The sequence below is a fragment of the Helobdella robusta genome (assembly GCF_000326865.2).
Source record: "Helobdella robusta unplaced genomic scaffold HELROscaffold_86, whole genome shotgun sequence".
Classification (NCBI taxonomy): domain Eukaryota; kingdom Metazoa; phylum Annelida; class Clitellata; order Rhynchobdellida; family Glossiphoniidae; genus Helobdella; species Helobdella robusta.
Genome location: NW_008705495.1, coordinates 233,137 through 255,135, shown reverse-complemented (window position 1 = coordinate 255,135; position 21,999 = coordinate 233,137). Strand labels below are relative to the sequence as shown.

At 32.6% G+C, this 21,999-nt stretch overlaps 4 protein-coding genes across 4 annotated transcripts in view; 1 reads left to right on the top strand and 3 right to left on the bottom strand.

Moving 5' to 3' along the window:
- Positions 1–79: 79 nt before the first annotated feature.
- Positions 80–762, bottom strand: HELRODRAFT_182431 (hypothetical protein; the record flags this gene model as incomplete). The annotated part of the gene is made up of 2 exons (XM_009032693.1): positions 80–299; positions 362–762. The coding sequence occupies 2 exons, from the start codon at positions 760–762 to the stop codon at positions 80–82; spliced, it is 621 nt and encodes a 206-aa protein (XP_009030941.1).
- Positions 763–3,809: 3,047 nt separating this feature from the next.
- On the bottom strand, positions 3,810–11,059 carry HELRODRAFT_116430 (hypothetical protein; the record flags this gene model as incomplete). The annotated part of the gene is made up of 15 exons (XM_009032692.1): positions 3,810–3,912; positions 4,407–4,594; positions 4,814–4,898; positions 5,868–6,022; positions 6,318–6,469; positions 7,073–7,206; positions 7,460–7,580; positions 8,133–8,217; positions 8,331–8,552; positions 8,840–8,971; positions 9,205–9,443; positions 9,570–9,669; positions 9,816–9,978; positions 10,342–10,490; positions 10,577–11,059. 15 exons carry the CDS (start codon positions 11,057–11,059, stop codon positions 3,810–3,812), a joined length of 2,511 nt encoding a protein of 836 aa, XP_009030940.1.
- Positions 11,060–14,282: 3,223 nt separating this feature from the next.
- Positions 14,283–19,349, top strand: HELRODRAFT_182427 (hypothetical protein; the record flags this gene model as incomplete). Its single annotated transcript, XM_009032691.1, has 10 exons — positions 14,283–14,476; positions 14,825–14,915; positions 15,087–15,175; positions 15,451–15,543; positions 17,302–17,386; positions 17,733–18,011; positions 18,118–18,265; positions 18,498–18,573; positions 18,742–18,917; positions 19,072–19,349. 10 exons carry the CDS (start codon positions 14,283–14,285, stop codon positions 19,347–19,349), a joined length of 1,509 nt encoding a protein of 502 aa, XP_009030939.1.
- A 1,633-nt stretch (positions 19,350–20,982) lies between these two features.
- The window catches only part of HELRODRAFT_182426 (hypothetical protein), a gene marked incomplete at both ends in the record, with an annotated part of 5,380 nt that continues 4,363 nt past the window's right edge, over positions 20,983–21,999 (bottom strand). Inside the window, one exon of the mRNA XM_009032690.1 lies at positions 20,983–21,069. Within this exon, the coding sequence (XP_009030938.1) occupies positions 20,983–21,069 (87 nt within the window). The remainder of the gene's footprint in view (positions 21,070–21,999) is intronic.

Genomic DNA, 21,999 nt, shown 5'->3' with positions numbered 1-21,999 from the left:
TTAAAAATATAGCCAAAACCAACAAACAAATTATTCCTGTAAACATTTATTTTATTACTCAAAACAATCAAGCTATATGTTAGTTGCTCCCAGAAACTCTCGTACCTGTATACATCGTGGTCAGTGTGATTTTGGCTATCACATCGCTATTCTTCGTAACATTTGTCTCGTATCGATAGTCGATCAGTGACGAGACCACAATCTCCGACCGGCAATACGGACAGGTTGAACTTTCCATGTACCACCGATGGATACAAGTTGGATGAAATGCATGCTTGCACTTCACCACACACACAATTCTTCGCCACATATCGTGCAATCTTCATTCATACACTTGTCTTTCAAATACGGTAATGTGTACGTTTTGCCATCTGCGAGGTTTCTGTAGAATTTATCCGTGTGCACAATTCGTCCTTTGACTAGGATGCCGAATGAATAAAGACTCGAAGCGCTTTTGTGTTTCTTTGCCGGTTCAGCAACACTTGAAAAATACATGTTCTGTAAGTCCTCCATAAGTTTATGAAGCTGGTCAGTCGTGATTGAAGTTATTGACTTTAGCTGGTCATCCAATAGAGTGACATCACATGCCAAACATTTGGCCAACATGTCAATCTCGTTTTCCATTAATACACATTTGTCGATTTGTTTCAACAATCCTGTATATTCATCCATCAAGACTGCATATTGACTCTTTTCAAAATTGTCCATATACATATCAACTATGTTTTTAACGCCGCATTCAATAATTTCTTGGTGATCCATTTAAAAAATTAATTGCAAATCTGTTGTGAGAATAACGAAGAAAAGGCCACTAGCAAAGAATAAAAGCGATTGAACCATTCACGTTTCAGCTCGTCTTCTTATACCATCAAATGCAAAGATTATTGTGCGATCATGAACCAAACCAAAGATCGTTAATTTTTAAAGTACCCGTTATAATAATTTATTACAAGTTGATAAAAGAAGTTAACTTTGTGTTAATTACTGGTTTGTTTGCAGGCTGGTTTATACAAAGGTCAAATATTTAACTTGACTCCACTTACACGGCTTGAATAAAAATTAAAATCTTCTTCTATGGCGAGAAAATCAGGTTTTTTCAATCAATAAATTTTTCTGAATAATTTTTAATTTCATTTCAAATTATCTATCAATACGTGCATTAAAAAATTAACAACACATTCGTCTTATCAAAACGGACACATTAAATTTGACTAAATCCTCCAGTATATTTATCTTTGCGACACCTTTGTTTAAAACAAACTTTGTTTGATAATTATTCCAAAAGTATAATTAATTTAAGAAGTTTGTCTAGAAAGAGTTAACTTTGTGGAACCAAAGAAATGTAATAGAATTAAAATATTTTACTTCATAATCTTCTTGGGAAGAATCTTTCACATCATTAGCCAAATTTTATTAAAATAAATTGTATAAAAAAAATAATAATTAAGAAAAGATAAACTGTTTGTCATTGATCATAAACTCGTCTCATTTGTGTTATTTATTCAATTGAAATCGAACTTTAATTTACAATTAAATCACTCGTTGATGAGCCAGATGAACGCCGCAAAAACAAAAATTTTGCGCTACATTCCACTGCAGACGCTGAAAGAATCTTAAAAAATGAGCTAATTAAAATATTTCATAATCTTAAAAAAAGTTATAATAAAAAAATCTACTTTGGGCATGGAATGATTGCTTTATAATTTAAGATTTACTCAGCTTCGTTTAAGAATTTTGAAGAAAAGAATTTAATTTTTGGTAAATGTATCAAAAATCATCACAAAATAAATATAATTCATCAATGTTTGTAAATCTAATCGTTTTAACAGATGACATATAAATGACATATCTTAAGTTCTTTGAATTTTTTAAATTTTTTATTTTTTTTTATTTAACGTCAACTAGTAAAACTACCCCTTCGTAAGTCATAAGGAATAGAATACAAACTTGCATGTATGTATGTGTGGTGTGTGAGTATATATATATAAGTGTGGTGTGTCTGTATATATATATATATATATATATATATGTGTGTGTGTGTGTGTGTGTGTGTGTGTAGTTTTAGACTCACTTGAACCATTAGACCTAGTTCAATCTGCATTTGAACCAGGCAATTTCGCAACAACAGCTAAAATTCACTCCATGGTACCTTATTGCTTTTTTATTCTTTAAAAAATCAGAATCTGACAGTCTATATTTGAAAATGTCATGTTCGAAATTAAAGAATTAATTGTTTAAAACATTAAAATTTTTAAATTGCTGATTAACCAGAGTTTTTTACCAAATACTAAATAGAACCGTCTTAAACAAAGCCGAAGAACAGTAAATTTAAAAGATAAATTGAATTAGTTATCTTTCTTCTCTTCTTATTAATACTGTTATTAATATTAATAATATTATTAATAATATTATCATCATTATCATTATTACTATTATTATCATTATCATTATTATTATTCATCATCCTCATAATAATAATTATGTTTGACACCCGTCGAAGGCAGAGTCCAGCATTTGTAAGGATAGATAGGTATGTGAGAGACTGCTGTCACTCATATTATCGTCATTCCTATAATCATTAGTATTATTAATATAATTTATATTACGATTATTAACCCTGTTATTATTATTAGTATTATCATTATTATTGGTTTGGCTCTTTTTTATTACAGTAGCCCACGTAATAAATGGTAAGACTGACGCCAGCCGTAACGACACCAATGGAGAGAAGGCAGATGAAAATTATCGAAAACGTAGACATTGGTAGAGCTTGGCCAGTCTCCATTCCCCTCAACTGCCAACTGACGATGAAGTTTTCCAGAAGGGAGGCGTTCAAGTCTGTGATTGTGATTTCCTGGCGGAAAATTATCTCATTTTAACTCCATCGACAGTTCAATTCTTACAATTTAATGGTAATAATAATTCTATCATTGTTATCGGTATAATTGTTATCGTATCATCTTCATTATCAGTCATCTTAATAATAATAGTAACATTGAGAACAATAATAACATTAATAATAATATTATTACTATTAATAATTTTATCTGTTCAATTGATCATTATCATCAACGTCCTTATCACCATCAGTGCCATCCTCACCATCGTTGTTACTATTAAAAGAAGGTGGTCTTACATTAGGGTATAGGGTCCAGTTGAATGCTATCTCCTTACCATTCATTTGTACACAGGTAGGCTCAAATTGGAGGCCCATAATATAAATTGACTCAAGCATCAACTCGTCTGCTGGCTTATACCCGCCAACACTCAATGTACTACTAAAAGAACTCTAAATTATTTGTATGAATATAATTAATTAATTTATTTAATTATGATAAATAACGACAATGAGGATGATGATGATGATGACAACGACGATGATGGTGATAATGACGTAACTTACTTGGGAAGCAGTGAACTTTATGAGGGTGTACTCGTTTTTCGTAATGGTGTCTATTGATGAATATTTTTCTATGTTAAACATCATCTTCATCATAATCATCATTATTTTCATCATAATCATCATCATTTTCATCATAATCATCATCATTTTCATCATAATCATCATCATTTTCATCATCATTTTCATCATAATCATCATCATTTTCATCATCATTTTCATCATAATCATCATCATCTTCATCATCATCATCATTTTCATCATCATCATCATCATTTTCATCATCATCATCTTCATCATCATCATCATATTACAGATCAAAACATCAAAAATTGCATCGTAATCAATATAATTCATCGAACGCACAGACAACACCAAAGGGGAAGTTCACTTCACGCATCACACACTCTCACCACAACTTACCAAATGTTTCACCATCGTCCCAAAACAATTCACCACTGGCGGTCTGATTCATATCCATTGCAACTAATAAACTTATGGGGTTCTTACGACTGTAAAGTATTTCATTTACAGAGAAAGAGAGAGAAAGAGAGAGAGAGGGAAAGAAAAAGAGAGAAAGAGAGAGAGAGAGGAGGTTAACGTGCATGTCGACAATTTTTTATATAATTTTATACAATTTTTTGAAATTTGATATAAATTTGTCAAGAATTTGAATGTATTTGCCAGTATTTTTCAACATTTTCATAAAAGCTAGCAAAACCAACCACTTAATACATTTTTTTATAACTTATTTTAAAATAATAAAAAAATTAAAACTATTTCCTAAAATATATGTTGCTACTAGTTCCTTAAGAGCAAGAGTTCATATTTTAAAAATTATATTAGTTTAGAAAGGTAGGTTTATAAAAATGTAAACAAATCGTTGTTTAAATTTCTTGCCGTAAAAATACAAACTGCCGGTTGATAGCGTAGATAATAATAATAATTATAATAATAATTATAATTATTATTAAAAATATTAAAATCATTTAAATAACAAGCCAACCTTAAAGCAGTTGTAACAGCCGACTTCTGGCGAGGCAAAACACTCCCACCTCTTATATAGAGATTTATTTTTTCGTAACTACTGTCCAAAAGATAAAAACCTCCATAACTCCGTTTACTGTGATGAGTGAATACGTCGTACCATACTCCCCTTGGGAGGTAGCCTTCAGATCTGAAATAGCTTTTAATCTGAAAAGAAACAAATATTGAGTGGGAGTTACAGGGCAGATGCTGACAAAATGTGTTAGTCAGTCAGTCAGTAAGTCAACCAGCCAGTCAGTCGGTTAGTCAGTCAGCCAGCCAGTCAGTCAGCCATCTGATTTTTGTGATATAGTTGAGGTTTCAATTAAGGTTTGATGGTACAGTATTGGAATGTTGGAAATTGTAAAAAGAGCAGACGTAACTAACAGGCTCTAAGAAAGGGCTGACCAAAAGTGAGGTGCCCCATAGAAACTGTTTCGTGGCGTAGTACGTTTCTAAATCATTAGGGAATCTGAAAGAAAGAAAAAATCGTTCGTTCAGTTTTTGAATTGATCAATGTCTGTCTGCTAAAATCTAAACAAAAATTTTAAATAGTTTTAAAAATAATTAATAATTCTTTTTATAACTGAAAAACAATAATTATTTGATAAAAAAAAAACAATTAGAGGAGTGAAAATATTTTGTTCATGGTTCAATTATTTCTGTTTTAATAACTTGAGTCGTTTTTTATAAACGGACGCTGACTTCTGAATCAGAACTTTTTTTAACACCTCAGTGCATTTCTAGCCCCTCAATAATTTGTAAAGAAGACGGTGAAATAAACGTAAAAAAAGACAAACAAAGACAAAAAATACAAGAACATTGGCAAATGTTTGGGTCAATCAATCAATCAATCAATGATCCTCTGTAGTCCCTTAAGGGACCGTTGATGCCGATGGTATGTTTGGGTATTATGGCTTAATTTATATTTTTGATTCGTCAAGCCTCTCATTAATTATGAACATTTATTGTAAACTTTCAAAAAGTTTTTGGTTATAATAGACAACTGTACACACTTGAGTGGTTTATTTATAAATTTGCGGATGTGAAGTAATAAAATAATAATTGTTGCTTTCAAATTTCACACAAAAAATTTCAAAGTCACAGAAAAAATTAACAAAAATGAACAAAATGCAGTACTCGGCTCAAACAAAACAAAAACAATCTCAACAATGAACTGAAATTTGCACTGTTTATTGCATTGTTGTTTCTTCAAAAAATTTCAATGAGGCTGATTGTAGATAACGGAGCTCTTAAAAGTCAGCATATAGTTTATCATTTAGAATTCGCTAAACATTTTTATATAATAAAAATTATTTAAAGACGGACACAGTGCACGACAACGAAACGTCTTCCAAAAGAGCCAAGCAGGCCTATTTACATAGCAGCCAATACACATGTTGAGTACCAGAGTGTAGGAGTCAAATATGAATGTACTAACGCAAAAGACAAAGGCCGAATGACTGGACTGCCGTCTAGCTGGTTCAGATAAAACTGAGTGTACATGAATGGCAAGAGGGAGTATCTTAGCTCGATGGCATCTTTCATTATTTTCCGGGCGTATGAGCTCCATCGTCCAGCCCCTGGATCCTGGCTCTGGCAAGTTAAATAATAATTGAAAATATCGACTAACTATTTAGCAATAGGACTAGAGGTCAACTTAACTGAACCGAACATCTTCAACAAACAATCTAACAGAATAAACAGATGCCATGAAATTTTCGCAAACAGTCTAAAACGGCCAAAATAGACGATAGACTAAACAAAAAATCAATCATAATAATTTTTAGAGAAGTACCAAACCAGACGGCCAACCGACTAATTAATAAACCAATAAAATAGTTATGCAATCATTCAATCGATTGAAATCATTCGAATGAGCAGCACTAACGGCGTTGTCTTCGTCATTATGATTCCTCATAAATGGGTAGAAAGCTCCGAGTTGGGTCCATCTGATGCATAGATCTTCATTGGAGTCGTCGGCGAATCCACAAACATCCGTCCCGACGAACGGGATGCCGAACATTTGTGAGTTTAACAAACCTACACTTGCGCGTGGGGACGATAATAAGTGATTTTGGAAATTTGAATGATTGTGAAGAATTCAAATAATTTAGTCCGATCAAAGGTCAAAGGTTATAGGTCAATCCACAAACATTAGTTTGCCAAATGTAGTTGGTGTAGTTGTGATGTGGGAAAACATGACCTTGGCTGTTAGGTTGATATGTCATAACCTACTGTTTTTAGGTTCAAAGCCAAGTCGAAAAATCAATTTAAAAATTTAAAATTTGTTCTCCATGCTCTTAACAATTCATTACATTCCCTATTATTTTTAATTATTATTGAAAAAAAATAATTTAATTTATTTAAAAAAAAATTCCTTTATTAATTTTTTAAAAGTATCAGCAACAAACAAACAGTTGATGCGAATGCACGTGACGCATCATAAATATAATGTACGTCATCGGTAGGGAACTCGTTGCAATCAAACCTAGTTACTCCGACATCAGTGGCAGGCACCTTAACCATTATGCCATCGCGTCGTGCAGTGTCGAGGTGAATGTCAGGTGGCGAGCAACATATTTGATTTATTGTATGTTATAAAACAAATAACGAACAAATAATTACATAAAAATCAATCCGTACTTTTTATAGAATATCTCATGTCATCCCAATCAGATTTCCAACCGGCTGACCAATGCTGTCCATACTTTCCATGACTTGGAAATGTAGATCTTGAAACTGACAGAGTCCTCTTGCCGATTATTTTAGCGAGCACTCTGTGATCGGCGAACAATGATGTAGGTGCTGATGTTGTCCCGATGTGTAATATATGTTGGGAAACATTTCTCCATATTTTCTCTTACTGCTGCTATGCTGCTGACGAGCGCTGCTTCAACGTCACATACTGTGCAACAGCAATTAACAACAACAACAACAACAACAACAACAACAACAACAACAACAACAACAACAACAACGTCATCAACAAAACACACAAAAAAAACAACAAAAAAGATCAACAAAACCAACTTCTGTGTAACCATCGCCATACTCAGTCCATACAAATTGTGCAGGTTATAGTGCGTTGAAATGTATTGACGGGCCGAAGCACACAAGGTTTTATGCTCCAGTTTTCCATTTCCTCTGGTATCTTTTTGTTTATTTTTGTACAACCCTTTCATAAGTATTCCCCAAAGACATCATTAACAAACACAGTGGTGTTTATGGGTGGGCAAAAGGCCATTTTTGTGGGAAATCCACCAAAAATTGACGTGACAAACAAAACGAAAGGTCGCCAGCATAATTTGGCCTACGCAACAACCAACAATTTTGGCTCCACCGTCAAAATGTCAAAATTATTTAAACATTTTCAAAGTTGTCTAGATCCGCCATGAACATATTGTTAATGCAATTTCACCTAAATCAGCTCATTGCAACATCGCATGTTGTAGAAGTAATAAACTCGCTTTTGAACCCGCTAACGGAGAAAGCAGTGACTGGCGCATTAACCATAACACTAACGTGCTGTTAACTTGTATAGTGCTCTAGCCAAAGAATAAATTGCAGCGATAATAGAAATGTTAACATGGATAAAAAATAGTATTTACGAAAGCAGGTGGTAGCTTTGATAACGACGATGATGAAAACTTATGAAATGATTCGTTATTGGTACGATACGATACGATATGATAACAAAACGGACCTGGAACATAGGGAGGTCGATCCAGGCTATCGTTTGTACAGCCAAAAGTAGAGCCGGAATCCAAATTCGATGGTTGGTTCATATCCTAAGAGAGAAAATAACATTAAAATTAGCCATTTTTTAGTTATTAAGTGCGTTTTTATGCCTCGATCTCTGAATGCCATAAATAAAAATTTGGAAAAAACCCCAGAAACTCACGAGACATAGTCCATCAAATGGCAAAACTTTATGGAAATCTTCAGCACTTTCCAACCACCAGCTTGAAGCGTTAGGATGTGTAAAATCGGGGTACACGGTCGGCCCGGGCCCTAACCTCCCCTCCAATATGTCTCCCGCAGAGTTTCGTATGAATACGTTTTGTTGTATTCCTCTATCGTATGGCGGATAGTGGCCTGGATACATTCTGCTGATACCTGGGTACTTGGTTGAGAGTTGATGCTTTGCTATGTTGGTGTTCAGCAGATAGATTTTCAGTTTCTCACATTAAATCTCGGCAGTAAATTAAAACATTCAACATGTACTAAGACTGTTGATTTATTTTTCAATCCACATTAAGAAACTGTATGAATAATTTTTGTGTAAATTTAATTTTGTGTTACCAACAGAAAATAATTTTGTATTTTCTCGTTTATAGTATTGCAATAGCAACAACAATAATAAAATAATAATAATAATAATAATAATAATAATGGCATGAGCAGTTCTACCAGTGTAATGATAGATTTCATGGAATTGTTGTGCAGTTCCTCCACCAAATGAGGCAAACCTTTGTAACGAGTGCCATCGTAGGTCCACATCTTCCCATTCTCCATGTGGTCCACACCGATCCACTGTGCCTCCTTCGGGCGAGCAGTACATTCATTATGGTTTCATTGATGAAGATGTATCATTCAAATTTATTTCAAATGTAACTCTTTGTTTAAAACTTTAAGTTTGTAATGTTTTAGCAACGCAACTGAGGAGCGTGTGACATACTGGCACCTCCATGCATTCGCACCCGGCCACTACAACACGCCAGACAGCCAGCTGAAACTTATAATAAATCAGTAACGATAGCAAGAAGAAAACAAACGTATGGGATGCCTAAATCTCTGTTCCTCTCAATAATACTCTTCAAATGGTCAATGTCCTGGTAGTTCGAATTTGAGAGATGAAACCCTAATGCCCAAAATGGCGGCATGGCGGGAATTCCAATGAACCGGACGTATTGTTGCACAACATTTTCCATGGTTGGGCCGGTGAAGATGTAGAAATCAAGGACGCCACCTATCGAACGGAAGGTCAGGGCTGGAGTTGGCTGTACGTCGAAGTCTGGGGGGTTGGAATTGTTTGAATAACTTTCCGCTAGATTTTTTAAATATCACCAATTTATGGTTGTGTGTGTGTGTGTGTGTGTGTGTGTGTGTGTGTGTGTGTGTGTGTGTGTGTGTAACTCACCCACTGCATTACTATTAAGAAACAGAACGCCGTGTGAATTGCGACTCCTGTTGCCGACGTTTATATAGAACGGGTGCTCGCCTATTAATGTGGACCCGCTCTGGTATAATAAAATAATAGATATTAATAATATAAATTGCAAACGTTTTTTACATTTTTGGTAGTTAAAATTTGAGATTTTAAAATGTCTTCAAATGAAAATAACTATCAAAAGATTAAATCCATCACGAAATTCAAATGACTGACCATTGGTGTTAGGTCACGAGCCCAGTAAGAATACCTACGCCATTTATAAGCATGGCGACCGTCCTCTCCCAAGCCAAACAGAATATTTGATTGAAGAAGTGTACTTATTTGGAGGAATTGATCTGCGTATATCAGAGGTGCGCCGGGAATGAGACTGTTGAATCTAGGTAGTTTCAGTTCGTCTTTTATTCATTCAATGAACTCATTTAATTTTATTTCTTTTTTGTTAAACAAGATTAATTTTTTTTCTCAAAAAAATAATATGTAAAAATATTAGAGCTACTGGCAAAGGTCGCCTTTTTAAGTGCCGCTAAAAGAATGGAAAACATTCATTCAGTTCACTGTTTATTACAGACTCATCATCGGGATGTTTTTAAAATTACTGAATGTTATTGTTGTAGCCAGTGTTGTTGAAATACTCAAATGTCGAGTTCTTAAATACTATTAAGGTATTTATATACCCTAAAATACCTAATAGCACAGGTTGATAACGTATTTAACTCAAAATTATCCTATTCAAACTCACAATATTTCGTTGGAATTATGTCTAGTTACTTTGATACCAAAAGGTTTGAATTCGAAATCAACATTATAGTCGACATCGTCAGGTTTGCTAGTTGGAGGTTCGGGCGTATGGATCGGAACCTCATACCTCCAGCTTTCTGAATCGACAATCTATGATAAACACGTAAACAAAGTGATATCAAATCAATGGTTTCACTTTTCATCATTTAAAAATTAATCAACACAAACCTACAAACCTTGAATTGAAGTATCTTTCTACTGTGATACCAGACGTAGAGCGTTAAATTACGGATATTATTCGGCCAGGAAGAATTACCCTGACTTATCAAAAATCCCTTGTGACCATTTGCAAGGTTAACTAAATTTTCGAGCTTGTAGGAAGGATAATTTGTCGGAAAGTAGCAGCTACTACTACTACTATCACTACTACTACTACTACCACCACTACTACTACTACTACTACTACTACTACTTCTACTACTACTACTACTACTACCACTACTATTGCTGACCCTTGCTATTGCAGCCCATCCACAACAACCTCTTCGATCACAACTGGCTTGGTTGTTGGTGGTTCCAGGATAGCAATCAAACCTCCATTCGTCAGGACCGAGACACTTGTTAGCTTTGTGGACATTTTCACAGATGGCTATGCCCACAAAAAGTTGTAGCACGAAGCAGAAAAATACCGAAGCAGTAGATGAAAGAAAGATTTTCATTGTCTATTCTAACCTCCTATCAGTTGTTAAAATAAATTTTTGTTTAATTATTAACAAGTTTTTAGAGTCTAGCCACGAATCAACCGCAGCCAAACGACAAACTGAACTTCACTCACCTAGATATGTGAATATTTGTATGGAAAATTTGAATTAGAACAACGCTCAAATGATTGCATACCTAGACAGACACATCATTGCCAACCTCAACAGTGATCGCTGAAGTTTATTAAGTTTTATACGTAATATCAAATTGTTAATTTCTGCAGGGCGTAATTTACGTAAGCTCGTTTTAACTATTGGTTATCGTGAAATTAATGATAAGAAATATTTTTAGCCACGTATAAGAGAGAGAGTGTGTGTGTGTGTGTCTTTGTGTGTGTGCCTTTGTGTGTGTGGGTGTGTGTGAAAAAAAGAGAGAGAAAGATGAGTGAATGTATGTGTGTTGATGAGTGTATGTATGTGTGTTGTGAAAGTTTAGTATGTGTGTGTGTGTGTGAGAGAGAGAGAGGTTATGTGTGTATGTGAGAGAGAGAGAAAGTGTGCATTTGCTTGAGTGCGTGTACAAAACTAGGACACATCAAGATATGACAATAATAAACATTATAGATAATGAAGAATAATAATTAAAAAAAATATTAGTCAACTTAATCATAGCCATTGTTTTTGAAGTTTGTCATAATTTCTAGGAGAGTATCTGTGGCTGACTTAAGGGGTGCCACCAATCCATAAAAATTCTAAAATCTGCAACACATTTAATCATATTAATATGTAATTCCCACATAAATCAGTGACGTGTTAAAATAAAGAAGTAACGTAAAGCTATAAAACCAAAAATTAAAGTTCTGATATGTCTCCTCTGGTTTTACAATTTTCCCGTATGTATAATATATATATTAGTATTAATTTTAATTTATAAAGCGTCCTATATTAAAGCCAAAAGTTGTGTAGACACCTGTACATTTAACGACCCAAATTTTTGCTTAACCTCTCAATAGATAAGGGGGTAGATGTTTTCGAGAGTTGATAACCAGCTACAGGGTAGGGAATAGTATGTGTAAAGCATGGCATGCACATGTACCATGAACATAATACACACATAAACTTTTTTACCTTTCTTTCTCATGTATACGCATACATGCATGCATACATTTATACATACATAGGGGTACATACATACATAGGGATACATATATACATGCATGTATGTTTGTTTGTATGTATGCATGAATATATGTGTATGCATCACACACACACACACACACACACACACACACACACACACACACACACACACATACATACATACATCTGTCACCCACTCATCTTTATCGTTTGCAATATCTGCTTAACCCACTCATTTACTCCCAACCAATAGTAGCACAGCACTATTCACCCTACTATACCGAAAATCCATCATCCAACCTCACCTATCACCCATCATCCATTACACCATTTCTTTCACAAATCTTAGAAGAGCTTATTGTCTAAACATACATCACTCCAGACTATTATTCTTGTTACTACCACAAAAATATAGTTTCACATTTTGCCAAAATCCATGACTGATGTGATCATCAATGCTACATATATAATACATTCCTTGAAATTTATTGCTAATCCTTTATGTTATCAACAAGACAAATTCATGAACTGTCTGCCTAGATCCAATTAAATTGCTATAAGCACGTACCAGAGATTTGACGCAGATTGGTTCTTGTGGCTTCGAATTAAAATCTCTGTTCTGTTTTTAAAATTTCTCACTTCGCCTATTTTCACTTATCTATTTTTTCAATTCGTACTTTAATTTCCATTTTTTACTATGATGACTTTTATATATGTGTATAAATTACTTATTAGTTAAGTATTATTTACTGATTATTTAATGAAAGAGTTTCATTGTCATTTTAAATGTACAGTACATATTTAATAACCTAGTTGGGTGTAACTTTAATATGGCTGTATGTGTGTGTATATATCTATATAACAAATTTTTACAGTTAGTTTTTTTTATAAGTTTATCTACCTTTGTCTCTATCAGTTTATTTTACACTTACTTAATGGCTAATAACAACAAATTAAGTTCTTGGCTAACAGATGCCAAACCAAAAAAATTTAAGAATTCCAAATTTCAAGAGCAAATAAAATTTTGTTTTGTTTCGTTTTGTTGAGAGAATAATTAAATGACTTTTCTTTTCTGTTTATCATATGATGCTCAAAATCATATTTTTTTTCAAAATTTTTAAGTTGCAGCATATTTAGCCACAATTAGTTAATTGAAATTTATAAAGAAATATAATTATCTTAATTGATGAGTAAATTAAAGCGAGTGTGACAAGACATCTACGACGACCCAACTGTAGTTTTTTCATTATTTCAAACAAAACAGTGAAAATTAAATCTCTAAAAGAATATTGTATAAATGAATAAAAGCATATGGAGTAAAAATCAATTGATATTAACTCAAAATACGTATAATAAAGACACAAAACTCATTCTATAAAAATCTTAGGGTTGACCGGAGCTGTCAACATAAACATTCTCAAGATTTATATTAATTAAACGTTATTTTCAAATAAAATGACTTCAAAAGATTCGGACATTTGTCAAATAGAATAAATGTTATAACACTCTTTCAAATGTTTGATCGTTATTTGTTACAGAAAATGCTAGGTAAAAAAAACAAATCATTGTTATTCTAATGCTATTCATAGCTGTTAAACCATATAATCTTTTCATACCACAGGGGATTGTAAAAAAATCTACTATTGGCTATATAATATAAGACCGGTGAATGGCGAATTTAGTAGCCAGGTTTGAAGCGAAGTAGTAAATGTGATTTATGTGGTTACTTTTATTAGTTTGGTGTTTCTATTACTGTTTGTGTTCATCTATCAGAAATCTTGAACCTACGGAATAACGAACAGTTTTGGAAATATAGAGATCTTTAAAGTTATAACAGTGGTGTTTGTAGTAACTATCGTCAAAGTGTTACAACACTATCTTCAATTGAACAGGATTGATATGTTCATTTCTTCAGTAGATGACTTTTGCTAAATTCTACAAATTAACAAATTTAATTTATTTAAAATTGAAATTTTGTATTTTCACCGGTAAATTTTTTTGAAAAAAATAATTATTTTACTGATTATAAATTTACGTGCAACTAAGAGCGGCATTATCTCGGCGATCTATTAGTGAATCGAATTCCGACAGAAGAGTAGGAATGATTGAAAATTCGAATAGTGAAGTTTCTACATCGGGAAATAAAAACGAGACTGCTCTCATAAAGGACAACTACGATGGCTCTAATTACGACGAATGCGACAACTACGACGGTGTGGATGACGATAAAAACATCCAAAGTCGTAACATCGAGATCATAGAGCGATTGGATGATGATGAGATTAAGAAATTGAGGTTTGCTACTATGAAATGGTATTTGAATATCGTAAATTATCAAATCAAATTGACAATTTATATATTTTCTATAAAAATCAATCAACTGTTTGAATATTTGTGGAGTTATTTCAGCGTCAGAATATAATTCAAAATTGGACAATTATTTCAAGACAAAATGAAAACCAGATTAAATTGAAAATTGCTGCAAATCATTTTAAAATATTAATTAGATAACTGAAATTATGAATTATAAAAATTATATGTCAAAAAATTATTCTTTTTGGTCGTATTTAAACAAATTTTTTAAAAAAGTGAATAAAGAATTTTAATTTTGCTTCACTTTATTCCGACAAAACGTCTTCACAGTTATTTCCAGAGTTTGATGAACTTCGTAAAAGCCTGTATAGGAACTGGGGTGTTTGCTCTGCCGATTGCCTTCAAGTATGGAGGACTCTGGGTGCGTATCTTTTATTAAGATCACAAAGAAAAAATCAAATATTTTTAATGAATAATGAATAATCATTTGCGATTGTTTATCATAATAATGTTTTTGAATAATTTGTTTTCTATATTCAATTTTATTCACTGTCATGTTGTATTTTAATTTTTTTTTATATTTAAATTCCAGATCAGCTTCGTTTACTTAGCGTTCTTTGGATTGGTAACCACCCATGCAATGCATCTCCTCATTAAATCTTCGAGATTTGTTTCTCAGAAGTTCGTGTTTTTGTTAACAATAAGTATTCATTTTAGAGACATTTAACAAACTCCAAAATGCGTCAAAATTTTGTGTTCGCATCATAAATACCCACTAAGAATATCTCCCCTCCGACTAATCTCGTGTACCTAGCTTCACTGTGAATGTCATCACAAAAGTTTCCTACATTTTAAAACCTAACTTTTACACCAACCTAAACAAGTTTGCAATTCTGTATGAGAATTAACCGTATGAAAAGAATTGTAAGAACTTTTTTAATAAAAATTTTTCAAAGAGCAAACAGATCAGGAATGAACTACGGCCAGGTTGTTGAAGAAGTTTGTCTGCTGGGTCCTCAACCAATCAGGAACATTTCCAAACATTTGAAGTCAGTTTTGTTACGTTAGTCACATTTTGGCTGTCTTAATCTTAACGACGGTGTAGTGGATGTTCTTCATGTTGCAGAGACTGGTTTCGAATACAATAAATCGCGCCTATAAAATGCCATGTGCGTGTATGTTGGCATTTTTAAAAAAATTAATCAGGGAAGCATTCAAAGCAATGATAGTAGTAGTAATGGAAACAAATTCTATTTTCAGTCAATTTTTTAGCTTCATTGTTATGTAACAAAAAAAATATATTTGCAATGTCATCTACTCTATCAGAAATATTTATGTAATATTACAAACTTCAACATTGTTTTAATGTAGCTATATTATATTGTAAGGGCTCTCAAAAGTGGCATAAATTTTTTAAAATCTTCAAAATAAACACTACAATTGTTGAAGATATTTCTAACGTAATCTATCAATCAATCTTCGTTTAGCGTCCAAAGACCCAGTTTTCCGAGGTAGGACGTTGTTTTCTTTGCCATCAACTTTTTGCGCCAAATTAGACGATCAGTTGTATTCATTTCATTTAAATTTAGAGCTTTCATGTCTTGCTCGATTGTTTGCGACCAGGACTTCTTTGGACAGCCTTTGGGACGTGTGCCAGGTACTTCAACATCTGCAAGAGAAGTTATGGCACTGTTTCCACTTCGTTTGACATGACCAAACCACCGCAGACGGTGTTGCCGGCATTCGTCCTTTATATCATCTAAACCAGCACGACGCAGGATTTCGGTAGATTTGATGTAGTCCTTCAAATCTACCGAAATCCTACTTCGTGCTGGTTAACATAATGTTTTCTAACATAATCTACAATTGTTATACTACCAAATGTGTATTGCTTTACATTAAGCGGTTACATTCACTGACTGCCATTGCTGCTTGCTAGCAGTAGCACAATGTATTTCAGTTTTCAACAGCTGCTACTGAATTCACTTCGTTGTTCTACTAGTGTATCAGCACCCTCAATTCAAACTGAGAACGATTGTTTCTCTTCGATTCAGTTAAAGTTGTATGATGTTTTTTTTAGCACAATTTGAGTTCAAAACAAATTATGTTCAAAATGAAATTGCGTTCAAATTTATGTTATTTTTTCGGACAGAGTAAGATTATCAAATTGCTAATTAAATTTCATTTGTTTATCGGTTAATTTTTGTTTCTTTTTCATTTATTTGTTTGTTTATACATTTAATTGTCTGTTCGGCTGTTTGATCGTTCATTTCATTTATTCTTTCGTCTTCTCGTCTGTTAGTTTTCTTGTTCATTCGTTCGTTTATTCATTTATAAAATAATTATTTTTTGACGTTTAATGATTTTAATGTAATGGCTGACTTATCAATGAAGAACAATGGCTTCCAATTCGATTGTTCAGCAGGCCTTCAAAACCCATCTTTATAAAATATGATTTCTTTTAATTTTTAAGTTAAGACGTCAGAAATGTTTGATATATAAGTTCGAAAAATTTCTATATATTTGGTTTGTTTATGCATTTTATTATATTATACCTATCTGTGTGCTAGGTATAGTACACGAAAATTGATGCTAATAATTCAGCTGTCATTTTCGTCTACATTGATGAAACAAAATAAATTTTAAATATGCACATAGGCTCATACACACATGCACTTAATTTTTAATTAATTAACTAATTTATTCATTCATTCATTCATTCATGCATTAATTCATTCATCATTCATTCAATCATCCATTTATCTATATAACATAAATATCTCACTAATTAATTCACCGACCCACAGAATTTTCACTTACTTTATTCTGTGTCTAACGCAATTTGGCTTCAGCGCGTCTTACATCGTGTTCGTGGCCTACAACGTCCAAGTGGTCAGTTTGCGTAAATTTACTTGTATACATGTACATACGTGACACATACACACAAACGCACACACACTCACATACATTGTACATTCTTACAATTACATTTTTATACGGAGCGTTTTGTATTTATTGCGTGAATATTTCCAAATGAACCCACAACTAAAATACACATTTTATTAACTGTACGTGTTAATAAAATTTCCATTAAATTTTTTAGAATCGAGCGGGTAGGTAGTAATATTTTTTTGTAATTTCTGGAAAATGATTTGTGAGTACTACAAAAAAACGTTTTTATGTTTAGACGATTTATAATTTTATTATTTTAATTTAGAAAAAACATAATTTTTTAAAGGTAGTGGAAGAATATTTACCCTCAATGCAATGTTCCACTCTTATTTATCACTCGATCATCGCCCTTTTCCTCATCCCAACCTTGTGCATCACACACCTGAAGACACTTTCGTTTTTCTCTCTAGTCGCAAATATCCTGATAGCACTCAGTTTGGGAGTCGTGTTGTACAGTTGCTTCGTTGGCATGCCCCCCGTCGATTCCAGGCAAGCTTATGGCTCATGGAAAGATTTTCCGCGTTTCTTCAGCATCGCCTCATTCGCGTTCGATGGAACTGCGATGGTTTGTTACCAAATGCTCTCAACTTTAAATAAATAATTTTTTTTTTCGTTTTTTTCGAAACAATTTAAATTTCATTTATACTTTTGAAATTGTTCTACAAATTAAGATCATACCAACTGAGAACCACATTAAAAATCCAAAAAGTTTAGACGGAACGTTCGGAATCATCAACATCGCCATGCTTTTTGTAACGATTTCCTATTTGGGTAAAGTTCATTTTATATCTTGTATCAGTTTCCAACATCTTGCACAACGTTCATGAAATAAAATTGCTTCGAAGAAACTGACCACGAATAGAGACTCGGACTAGCGATAAATTCATTTTGACGATTTTGGTTTTTTATGTGAATCAATCAATAAGCCGAGCAGACTCACTAATTGATTCATATTAAAATGATCTCTTAACCGATGATGGTCATTTGGTCAAGCGGTCAAAATTAGAAGCAAACATTCATTTATTAAACTTTTTATACAAAAATAATTCAGTTATCGGGTTCTTTGGTTTCCTCAAATATGGAGAAGCCGTTAAAAGCAGTGTAACTTTGAATCTTCCGAACACGATGTTAGTTATGCCGTCGTACATTTATTTCTTCTGTAATTATTCAAAAGCAAGCTCTGCTTGGTTTATAATTGGGACTGTTTCTTCACGAAATTATTAAAAAGACACAAATGTCTTAAATTTCTAAAAGTTCCAAGTCTATGTAATTAATTTCTAACAAAATATGTTTAGATTTTACAACGTCGTTCGGCTCCTACTTGCACTATCCATATTCATGTCGTATGCCATCCCGTTCTACATTCCAATAAACTTCATCTGGTCCATTCTTCAACCGAAACTAACCGATCGTGCTTTCTTTCACAAGTTCGGAGAGTATTTCTTGAAGATGTTCTTTCACGTCATAATATGTCAGTTTTTTCATCATTTTCAACATTTCCTATGTCAAATTTTCAATTCAAACTATCATCGAACTTTATTTAACTGTCACTAGTTTTTGATTACTTAAAAAGTATCTTCTATTTATAACAAATATTCACCAAAAGCAAATTTTGTTTTCAAAAGTCGCATTTGTTGTAGCGGTGCCACACCTGGAGTCGATAATAGCCTTGATAGGAGCTCTGTTCAACACTCCATTAGCTATCGCTCTACCTGCACTCCTCGACATCATCCTTTGCCATTTTCTCAGAAGTTACGAAAGTCTCCCTCCAATAAGACGTCCGCTCTGGCTAAAATTGAAAATATTCAAAAATTGCTTCATCGTTTTTCTTGGTACTGCAGGGACTGTTGTAGGCACCCTGGTGACTGTGGTCAGGATTGTAAGAGTTTCAATAAATTTTTAAGCATGATTTAAATAAACCATTTGTAATCATTTTGTTTGTCAGATGTTCGTTTATTAATTTAAATTCCTTTTAAAACCATTCGCCAAAAGTTTGAAGTAAGTGATATCATATAACATTTACGGTTTCTTACGGCAATGAATGATACTTTAGCATTTCATACTTTATTTTTTGTGAACTGAGGAGTGAAAACGAGTGAAAAACTGAGGATTGAAATATAAACGAATGAGTAAAAGAATATATGAATAATTTTATTTTGATCTATATGTAATTAACAGCATTTTAGTAATTATAAAATAATGTTTTATACTATTTGGTCCTAAAATTAGAACAGATATTTTTTATCCAGTTATATATTTAAATAAAATTTCTATAGAAAGGGTTGAGTCATTTAAATGTTTAGGAGTTATTTTACCCTCTAATTTATCTTGGTTGAATCATATCAACATATCTCCTGTAAACTGTCTAAAAACTTGGATCTTATTTATCGTTTGAAGTTTAGATTTCCTAGATTTATCTTAACAACTTTATATAACTCTCTTATTCTTCCTTATTTGACTTATTGTTTTTCTGTTTGGGGCCGTACGTCTAGCTCTAGCTCAAAATTTTTTTCTTCGCATTCTGTTTAAATTAAAAAGATTTGTATTATGAGTTTATACTATGAAACAGCAAATATTTTTACCATGGCATAAACCAATTACATATTAATTATCTATTACTATCTTTTTTTTAAATATATAAATTAAATTATTGTCAACCTCTTAAAGATTAGATTAATTTATTTAAAAATACTAGGCTAAATTGTTCACGTTCTAATTCTAAATTTTACTTTTTGAAACCTAGAACAAAATTTTTCCTCAACTCTGTCTTATACATCTCTATGCATCTTTGGAATTCATTGCCAATGACTACTAAAAATTCTTCTTCTCTTGCTCTTTTTAGAAAATCTATTTGCTCATTCAGTCTAATTATTTCAACCATGTCTTCTGTTAATGCGAGCGTTTCCCGTTATATACTTTATATTTAGTCAATTTCAAGATAGTTTAATATTTAAATATTTCAATTATTCTTATTTTTTTTCTTATTTATAGAACTATCATTATTTCATTGTAAAATGTGAACATTTTTTTCTTATTTATAAATTTTGGTGCAAGTTATATCTTCGGGTCTCCAAGCTTTTTTGCTGAATAAACTCATTATTGAATTGAATTGAATGTTATGTTCAACTAATAACCTTAACACAAATTGTTCGCATTCTTAATGTTTAATTAATAATGTCTGAATTTTTTGTTCAAATACATTCAAAACCTTTCAAAATAACGATAACATTATAAATTAATTCATCGGCATTAATATATCATTCAACTAAAATAGATAACATAATTCCACATACATTCATTCACACACACACACACACACACACACACACACACGCACACACACACGCACACACACACACAAACAAGAGGGCACGTATTTTTGTAATCACGTACACACAAAAATTTATTACACTTATAAACACACATGTTCACATAAGCAAACTCAAGTACACGCACGCACGCAAGCACACAGGCATACGTACATACACACACAGACAAACACACACACAGACACACACACACGGACGGACAAAAAATCAATACATGTAATTGTTGATGATCCTTTCAAGATGTTCTTGCTTGCCTGATATCTTCTTTGGTTCGCCGCTCTCCTCTATGAATATCTGGAAAGTGATGACGATGATAATGGCCATGATAACATCGCAGATAGTGATGATGACGACGATGATGATGATGTTACAATGATGATATTCTGATGATGATGATGATAATGATGACGATGATGATGAAGATGTAGGTAGAAATGAATGAACTGGATGAAAAATTCAGTTAAGATCGATGATAGTGATGAAAATAATTTTTTTATTTTTTTATTTATTTTATTTTCAATAAGGGAACCAAATAAGTTTAAATGAAAAAACTTGTGGAGAGGCCACCCTAAGTACTTTACATGAGATATATATGCAATTTAAAACAGAACAGAAAATATACAAATTAAATTTCAATGCATGCAAAAATCGATAAATATAATCAGTAGGATTAACACTCGAAAAACAAAGTTAATATCTGAACATATAAGTATATACAGATATTACTAATGAATCTACAATCAAAAACAGAAAGTAGATTGGCAATGTGAGATAATTTATAGTATTTGATACAATAATTAAAAGTATGGATTGATTGAAGAGATGAATAAACGAGTCTAAGTGGACAGAAACATATGCTGAATTTAAAATAATTATTAGCGATGAAATGAGCCATATATAGTGTAATATATAAAAGGTTAAGATTTAGATGGTGGTGTCGGGATCAAGCAAATTTAACCGCGATCTCAGTTTAATTTTAAAATGGTACAATTCAGTGATAACCCTAATATCTGGGGGTACAAATAATTGCCAGATCTTAGGGCCCAAAATTTTAAGACTAGTTGCAACGAGCTTAAGGCGGGTTTTTGATGGATAAATAACAGACGCGTGTCTTGTGTTCAATATTTGGACGGAATTACTATAAATATAAAAGTTAGAAAAAGAGGGAGGGAGTAAGTTGTTCAGAAATTTAAAAACAAAAATAGCCGTGAAGTAGATGTAAAG